Source organism: Colossoma macropomum, unplaced genomic scaffold (genome assembly GCF_904425465.1).
Source record: "Colossoma macropomum unplaced genomic scaffold, Colossoma_macropomum, whole genome shotgun sequence".
Taxonomy (NCBI): Eukaryota; Metazoa; Chordata; class Actinopteri; order Characiformes; family Serrasalmidae; genus Colossoma; species Colossoma macropomum.
This window is the reverse complement of record NW_023494788.1, coordinates 42294360-42303894: the sequence shown is the minus strand read 5'-3', so window position 1 is coordinate 42303894 and position 9535 is coordinate 42294360. Positions and strand designations below refer to the sequence as shown.

The window sequence follows — 9535 nt, the reverse complement described above, 5'->3', positions numbered from 1 at the left end:
AGCCCCCCTACAGTACAGCAACCGAGACCCCAACGCGTTATGGCAGCCCCCTACAGTACAGCAACCGAGACCCCAACGCGTTATGGCAGCCCCCCTACAGTACAGCAACCGAGACCCCAACGCGTTATGGCAGCCCCCCTACAGTACAGCAACCGAGACCCCAACGCGTTATGGCAGCCCCCCTACAGTACAGCAACCGAGACCCCAACGCGTTATGGCAGCCCCCCTATAGTACAGCAACCGAGACCCCAACGCGTTATGGCAGCCCCCCTATAGTACAGCAACCGAGACCCCAACGCGTTATGGCAGCCCCCCTACAGTACAGCAACCGAGACCCCAACGCGTTATGGCAGCCCCCCTACAGTACACTTTTTTTCTCGAAATATTACTTTTTTTCAAAATATCACGACTTTATCTGTCTCCTATTTGTATTTTTATTAACAGTGGCCCTAAAACGCGGTCGCTGAAGCGGTGATGCCCCTGTGTTCGCCCCTCTGAGCTCCCTAACTGGGCTTCATCCACGCAGTTTGCGCGCTCGGCGTGTTGACACGCTCTCCGTTAGCGACGAGGTGACGTCAGCAGGCAGGGCTCGCATGTGATCTCGCGCGCCATCGGGAGACTCGTGAGACCAACTATGGCGGAAAGGTAGGGAAGACGTTCAGCTGAGCAGGGGAGTTCAGCACCGGGCAGCAGCGCCTCACCGACACAGCCAGGCTCCTCGAGCTCGAGCGGAGATCGCTTCCTTCAGAGCGAAGGCCGTTCTGCCCCGTCGTCCTTTGTCGCGCGCACCACGAGCCGCAGGATCGCGTGAAAACATGCCGAACATCAAGATTTTCAGCGGGAGCTCCCACCAGGACCTGTCGCAACGCATCGCGGACCGCCTCGGGCTCGAGCTGGGCAAGGTCGTCACGAAGAAGTTCAGCAACCAGGAAACATGGTGAGATCTCGAGATCTGTTACTCTGCTGCGTTGGCTGCCAGCTCGGTCTCCCGAGCGCCGCTGGCTTTCGAGCGCCATCGGAACTTGTAGTTCAGGTAGTGCAGTCGGTCCCTCCACGTGGGGCTGCGAAGACTACAACTCCCAGAATGCAGCACAGATCGCCTCAGACCCGCGTTCAGCGAGCTTAGCAGCGTGTTTCACTGGAAGACTGTTTAACAGTTTAGCGGATGGTTTTGATCCTCATCGGTCTTTATTTTGTGAAAAACGCAGCGAGTCGTTTACCGAGTTCCGCTGCTGAGTGTGTGTGAAGTTTTGTGGCGAAGCGCCGCGCCGTGTTGGTGTCTGAGGCAGCAGAAACAGGCCGGGCTTTCTGACAGGAATAAGTGAAAAATGAGCGGCCATTTAGCCTCCTTTCATATCAAACCCCGTTAAACTCTTTGAGGGTTTTTCTCTTAAACTTTGGGTCTTTTTGAAACGTTCAGTGATTCAGGGACGCGACCTGCATGTCACGAGCAGGCGCCAACGTGTTCGAGCACTGGAAATACTACCGTTAAAGGGGAACGCCACCGATTTTTCAAAATTCCTGAATAATTAAACGTTTACTATGCCAATAAATTAACTAATTTGGTGTGAAATGCGCCATTCTATAGAAACTTAAGAATTGTTTACAGTGATGCTCGTAGGAACCAGGCGTCCACCTTCAAGGTCCAAAAGGTCCCTTACTGAAAGTTCTGACATGAAATGGTTCTGAATTCACTGCCTGGTGTCTAAAACACTGTTTTACGGTAGACTAATGACGAGGTTTTTGTCTAAAACGTATTTTAATCCTTTTATTTTAACCCAGGGGACATTAAGGGTGTTCTAAGGCAAAGTAGCCAGAAAAAGAAAACTCATTTTTTTCAATTTGAACACTATTTTACTCTCAACAACAGTCCATATAAAACTCAGAAGACACGTGTAGGTTCACTGGTCATTACTGATGGTGAATAAATGGCTATATGTGCATTGTAGACATCAGGGCTCCTGGTTCCTATCACCACCACTTTAAAGGAATCTGAGTCTGCAAGTTTGCAAATGAACCATTTCACATCAAACCAATCTGAATGACTTTGTTTATATCTCAACCACTGAATTATACAGAAATTTGGGAAAAAATGGTGGAGTTCCCCTGTAAACATTAAGATCTGGGACACTGGTTTACGTAGACAGCTGCAAAGTGTGATTAAGTTGACTCCTGGTTAAAATGGCGTATAAATGATCCATTGAGAGAAACACTTTGTTGTGTGTTTGGGGTTTGTTTAGTATTAGTCTGCCAAGGCAACTGGGCTATTACCTTGACTACCACAGGTCTGGTTGCCAGGTCTCTGTAGCTCACTGCTATACGTTTCGGTAACCAGGATGACTAAAAAACTGCTCAGACGTATAGTTATTGATTTATTCTTCAATTAATTACTTAAATAATTCAGCAGAACGAAGTTCAGTGTAGCCAGTTTTGTCCAGAATAGAATTTTCATTTTGTTGACCACCATACATCGTATTAATCAGTGCTGCAGGGTTATTCAGGAAGATATGTTTCAGTTCACAGTTCTATATGTGTTTGTGTTTATAAAGAGATGTTTATTGAATATGTAAGTAATCTCTGCTTTGTTACCTGGATTGTGAAAATACTGTGCCGTCACATTTGCGATTAGAGTTATAAAAGTTGTAGATGTATCTGTGGGTTGGTTTGTTTATGTGGTCTGCATCACTCCATTATTTCAAAGCACAACACAGAAGACAAATATGACCTTTTTCAGCCTTGAATATGAATTATGAAATGCATGTAACCATTATGATTAACCTACATTGCCACTGTGGTTCATATGCTTGGCCTTTGATGTCACTCTGGTGGTGCTCTTTTGTTTGCCGCTCCAGTGTGGAGATCGGAGAGAGCGTCCGCGGCGAGGATGTGTACATCGTACAGAGTGGCTGCGGAGAGATCAACGACAACTTGATGGAGCTTCTGATTATGATTAACGCCTGCAAGATTGCATCGGCCTCCCGCGTAACTGCCGTCATCCCCTGTTTTCCCTACGCCCGCCAGGACAAAAAGGACAAGGTAAGGTCGGACGTGGATCTCGCCAGTAGCTACTGAATCAGGCCTTAGTTAACCATCCACCAGTGTCAGAGGATGAAAGGCACTGTATGCAAATTGATATTCAGGACTGCTGATTGCCAGTTAATGATTAAGATGCAGGTTTAAACATAGGGAGCTATTATTTCATCAACAAGATATGTAGTGAATTACAAGTCTTAATCAGAAGCATTAGATGTTTCAGTATCGTGAATACAGTGAAGAAAAACTTCTGGGAAGTATTGTTCATTAAAGACATGTGAAATGTTGCATTTGTTTTATTAAATTAGACTGTTTTTTTATTTATTTTTGTTACTTAGTCGAAGGCCAAATCACATCTCAGGAGCTATTGATGTGGAAATCCAGATAATCCCATAGCTGTACACAATTCCTAACTGTTTTCACAGTGAAAACTGCAAAGACTCAGTGTAAAGTGAAGTGATATTGGTAACACATCGTTTTGCTTATGTATTGCGGTATTTCACTGGTCCAGAATTAGCTAAAGTTGTGCCAGCATAATAACTACCTTTGTTAGAAATATATATTGCTTCATCCAGAAATTTCAGCCCTAAAGGCTATTGCAGGATTGCATAACTTTTAATATTTAATATTAGGGCACAGATTACAGTTCTTTGTAGAATTTTAACAGATAACTGTCCAGAATTATTTGGATCTGTCACTGGTTATTATATCTTATCACTGGTTATGGCATTGAACATATTAATTATCATTAAGTATCAAGGTATCCTTCATAACGCTTTTATACCGGTTTATAGATAATTTTCCAAAATGCACTTTTAGAAGTTGTCATTACTTTAATAGAGGACAGAAGGAGCTTATTCTACCTGTTTTCCCCAGTTATGTTTGAGATGCCTTTTATTTTGTATTGCTGTGTTTGATGCAGTTTATTCTGTTAAGCCTTCCTTCACCTTTTAATGTGCTTTCCTCTCGCTCTGCAGAGCCGGGCGCCCATCTCTGCCAAGCTGGTGGCCAACATGCTCTCAGTCTCAGGTGCAGATCATATCATAACCATGGACCTACATGCCTCTCAGATACAGGTGAGTTTCTCCACACAGAGTCTGTCCCTGCTGGATGCGACTACGATTTAATTTAGCTTTTTAAAGCTGCACTGTAAGGTTTTTTGTTAAAATTGAAAAAAGTAGCATTGCTGAGTCAGGATGCTGTGAGTCACCCCGTACCACCCATAGTCATTTAAAAGTCAGAGGTGTCTGGTTGGATTTTGCTGGGTTTGTTTTTCTCACCATGTCATATGTCTTCTTGTATTAACGTCACATGCACAGGCTCCGAAAGAAGGTCTGGCTCGATGTTTAGGTTTTAAATACAAAATAGCTTGATACTGATGAAGACATAATGACAGTAGTAGATAATTTACTTGTGTCCTTGGAAGACACGTCCTTCACCAAGTTTTGACTGAGTTCTTACTGAATACACTTTCAGTGCTTTTGCAGTCAAAACATTCCGAAGCACAGCTGACTTTACAGACTGGCCTGTATTCACAAAGCTTATCAGAGTAGGAGAGCTGATCTAGGATCTGTTCCAGTCAATACAGTCAAAGTAAATAAGAGAGGAACCTGATCCTAAATCAGCACTCCTGAAGCTGTATGAACACAGGCCATTGCGAACACTGTTGTCACAGTGAAAACTCAGTGTAGAAGTCACAGCAAAGGCTCGGTGTGAAGTGAAGTGGTTTTGGTGACACAGCATTTTGTTTAGTTATTGCGTCAGAAGTATTGCTATTGCTAAAATAGTTACGTACTGCATTGTCCAGAAATTTTAGCACTCCTACTTTAAAACACTTTATGAATGCCTGCCACTGCGTGCAGTTACATTTCCACCAGAGGGTTCGACGATAACTTTTCTTCCAACTTGCCCAGTCGGGCATACGACCTGGAAATTCACTGTCCCGAACTAATCTTTGTATTTTAGTGTTATAAGTAAACACACATAAACCCATATATTTAGCAAAGGTTATTTATTCTTAAAATAAAACATTTTTAACAAAACTGCTCAAATTCCTACCACTGATTTGTATTTAACTGATTTGTATTTCTGTTTTATTCTAAATAAGTTCACACTAAAGGTATCAGTAATCTTAACGGTAGCATTTGCACACAACAGTAAGCAAATATTACATTACGTTCTGCAAGCCATGTCGGTTCAATACTGGCTACCAAGTTCCAGCCCATTTTTAATCTGAAGGTCTATTTCCTGTGGATAGTCGGTGAAGAGTCTCTCTCTACTGTAGTGACTAACTTGGTCAACCTGGAATCTGCTTCACTGCTCACTTCGCTTCGCAGACATTTTCGCCAACGTCTTCCTGTGCGCCTCACTCTGACATTATTTGTCAACAAATAAAACCACTGGTTTGTTTTAACTGGACGCACGATCCAGTAAGACCATTTTTATGTGGTGAGAGGTTAAATATTAATGTGAATTGAGTTTGGTCTCAGTTACGTTGTTCTGTTAACAGTCTGGGGTCCTGACATTGCGTTTTACTCGCCCTGGGCATTTGGGCAAGTGTTATTGTTGAACCCTGCACCAGAGAGGTCTCAAAATCCCCAAATGTTAAACAGACTAGCTTTTAGACTTTTTTGTGCTTTGATTTGGTTTTCTGGTGTTGATTGTGAAGCACCAAAATGAAAATCTTGGCTGAAGCTAAAATCAAAACTCAAAATTGAAAAGATCTTACAATCAATGCAGTTTAATCAAATCAAATTTATTTGTATAGCGCTTTTTACAACTGATGTTGTCACAAAGCAGCTTCACAGAAATCCGTTTAGAACAAAGTTTCAACATGAAATGTAAATCCTCCAGGTGAGCGAGCCAGGGGCGACAGTGGCAAGGAAAAACTCCCTCAGTTGAGGAAGAAACCTTGGGAGGAACCAAGGCTCACATGGGGGGACCCATCCTCCTCTGGTCAAACTACGTACAAAATTATTATTCTACTAATATTAATAGTAGTAGTAGTAATAGTTAGGAGATTACATAAAATAAACTTTTTAAAATGTTTAAAACTTTTTTTTTGATCCTAAGCTACAGTATGTGCCACAAAATCAATCCCTTCTTGATTCTCAACATGTATAGAGATTCTAAATTGTTTTTCTTGCGTCCCTCGTAGAAACTGTGAAACCATTTCACACGACCACCATTTTCACTGTTGATCTGCTGCTGCTCAAACTATTTGAATGCATCTGTGCTGAACTGCGCAGAAGTGAAGGAAACAGGCTTTTAGATCACTATTTCTCATTTTCATCACTACTGAAATTATTCATTGTTGGCTTGTTTTTGTTGTTTTTTCACTCAAAATTTTCTTTGTGTTTGAAATTTCTTGCATTCCTTGTTGTTCATCTACTGTGGCGTGTTTTTAGGGTTTCTTTGACATTCCTGTGGACAACCTGTATGCAGAGCCTGCTGTGCTAAAGTGGATTAAGGAGAATATCCCTGAATGGAAGAACTGCACCATTGTCTCACCTGACGCCGGAGGAGCCAAGAGGTCTGCATGGCTTATTTTTATGCGTCAGTCAAATGTATGCATTGCATTGCGAGAGTGTGAAAACTTGTGTGGTGTGTTTGCTTTGGCGTTTAACTGTGTGCTGTACCGCGTAGATGTTGTTGTTCTTCTTGCTTTGACGTAGTTTGCACCTAAAATGTGTTTTTCCGCTGGCAGGGTCACGTCCATAGCAGACAGGCTAAATGTTGACTTTGCCCTCATTCACAAAGAGAGGAAAAAGGCTAATGAGGTGGATCGCATGGTCCTGGTGGGGGATGTGAAAGACCGTGTGGCCATCTTGGTTGATGACATGGCTGACACATGTGGCACCATCTGCCATGCGGCTGACAAGTAATTCACTTTATATATTGTCAAATAGGGTGTAGTTATTCCTCAAACCAGCTTCATGTGGAATTATAATGATGTCTATTATTGATCCGAGGGCTGGAGGAGTTACGCCTCTCTGACTTTCACGTTCTTGTTTTTCTAGGCTGATTTCAGCAGGCGCCACCAAGGTTTACGCCATCCTTACCCACGGCATCTTCTCTGGTCCTGCCATTTCGCGGATCAATAATGCTTGCTTTGAAGCTGTAGTTGTGACTAACACCATTCCACAAGAGGAGAAAATGAAGCATTGTCCTAAAATACAGGTCAGATGCCAACGTCCTTAATAGAAGTAGAGATTTGTCTTAGTTCAGGATTATTGGGTCACCATTTTTTTTATCAGGATTAGTACTGGCGAGACGTCAGTTTTTCCCTTACGAAGATGTTTAAATGAGCAAAAACTCTCTGAGATCAGCACTTACAGTCTAAACTATTGATAAATGTGAGCCATTGTCCTCATTTTTTTACTGTGCAAATGTCATAAACCACCCTTCATTTCTTTAATTTCCATTAAATATATATTATTTATCTTTTTCTGATGATATTTCTGAGGAGGTCGATATAATAGACAGTATAATAGGTGATTAGTGTACATAAGGAATTGTAAAAGACATGAAAAAACAGGAGTTTCCAAAAGTGGAGTTTAAAAGATCACTGACAGATACGAGCCGTGCAGCTCCTGGTAGACCACAAAAACTGTCTCAATCAAATAAACAGTACTTAAAGCTTTCATCTTTGAAAGAGAGGAGAAAATTAAACTCCACTCTTTCTTCAGATCCAAAGAAATCTATTGATGTTTCAGTCCATCTTTCCACTGTGAGAAGAAAACTCAATGCTAAGATCCTGAAAGGATGTGTTGCTGGCAAGTAGCTGTTACTGAGAAGATGAAGCAAACAAAAAAAGAACATTTGCACATCAAACAAAGACGCTGCTGTTGATCTTAGATCAGTGGACTGGGGTTACTTGGATCGTGAGAAACAGAAAATGCAACTTGGCATGGAGAAATATTCCTGCAGATATCTTCAAAAATAGTCTTTTTAAGTTAAATATGTTCTGCTTATTTTGCTGATGCTGAAAAATTATTAACTTGTACTCAATGGCTGTTTTAACTGGAAATGATTAAAATAAAAGGGTAGTCTTTTATTTGACGAAGTACTGTATCTACATTTTGGCAGGTTGATATTAGTATACTAAAACAAGTATCCCATATTTAGCTGATTTCAGCTTATATTTTTGCTTATGTTACTTTTCTAGAATAAATAGGCGAATAAATAAAGGCGTAAATAAATGTGTCCTCTGAAAATGTAAGTTGCTTCATAATTACAGGGCTTTTAACCGCTTAAAATCCCAGGCTTATATAACCTACTGAGGCTCGTCTTTTAGCAACTACCGGGACTTCAATGCAAACTAGATGAGCTATTCTTAGATTAAAGAAGTAAAAGTAATAAAACTTTGGGCCCGTCTGTGGGCCCTGGCCATTGAACGGGTCAACTGGCATAGACTTTTCACCATAATGAAGAGAGCTACGTATTGGACCAATATCAGTAGAAAAGGCTGGAATCGGATCCAGTTCTGCGACAAGTCTAGCCTGAAATAGTGCACACTTGCACTGTGTAATGTGATGTTAGCTGTGTAGTTTCCTGTGGGGTAGCTGTGTTTTAGATTGTAAAGTTCAGTATCTTTTAAAGAAATCACATTGGATCAGTATCAGTATTGGAGGACAGAAAAAGTGGTATCATGCCATCTCTGTTGATCATCATTTTTCCTTCTGTCTTTCTCCAGGTCATTGATATTTCCATGATCCTAGCTGAGGCTATTCGCAGGACCCACAACGGCGAATCTGTCTCCTATCTCTTCAGCCACGTTCCCTTGTAACCTTGCCTTCTTGGTGCTTTGTCTATTTGCTGTGTTACCAAAAAAATGGGAGCCTGACCCCAAATCCTCAGCAGCAGTATCGTGCTGAGACCTCACTTCATCCTACCCCAAAGAGAATCAACCTCCAGTGAAATCACACCACCCATCCCCTCCCCTCCCCTCCCTCCTCCGGAGCGTTCATCTGTAGTTCAGGATTCTAGCAAGACTTTGTAAATTCTCTCCATTGAAGCTGAGACTCTGGACCGAGTTCCGGGTCTCACAGCCATCTTTTTGTTACAGCATACTGACCGCAACTAGAAACGATGACTTGTTACAGTTTAATTTATTGGGGCTTAATTTGAATCTGACAGAAAACGAGGTCTGTAGGTGGCACTGATGCCAGCAGCCTGTTTGCGGAATGTGTGTACCTGTGAGTGAGGTTTATTTTTTTGATTTCATTGGCGTACATTTTAGTAAATGCTGAGGATTGTAGCTCGGGGTCTCTGCAGGCTGGAGCTTCCTTGACAGAGTCTGTTTGCTGTTTTCATTTCTTTTTTTTTCTTTTTCTTTCTTTCGTTTTCTTTCCTTTTTTAAGAAATTTGTATGACTTTTCTGAAATAATTAAGTCACACTTTTTTCTTAGGATCCATCTTTTATATGTGTTTTCTTTTGGTTGGAAAATCCATTTCATATTATTAAATGTGTTCTTATTAAAGAGTTGTGACAAAGAGCAAA

General features: G+C 41.7%; 1 protein-coding gene across 1 annotated transcript; it reads left to right on the top strand.

Annotated features, from left to right (window-relative positions):
- Positions 1-610: 610 nt before the first annotated feature.
- Positions 611-9535, top strand: prps1b (phosphoribosyl pyrophosphate synthetase 1B). The gene is made up of 7 exons (XM_036569403.1): positions 611-937; positions 2853-3036; positions 4011-4109; positions 6441-6565; positions 6740-6913; positions 7053-7212; positions 8729-9535. The coding sequence occupies exons 1-7, from the start codon at positions 816-818 to the stop codon at positions 8819-8821; spliced, it is 957 nt and encodes a 318-aa protein (XP_036425296.1). The 5' UTR covers positions 611-815; the 3' UTR covers positions 8822-9535.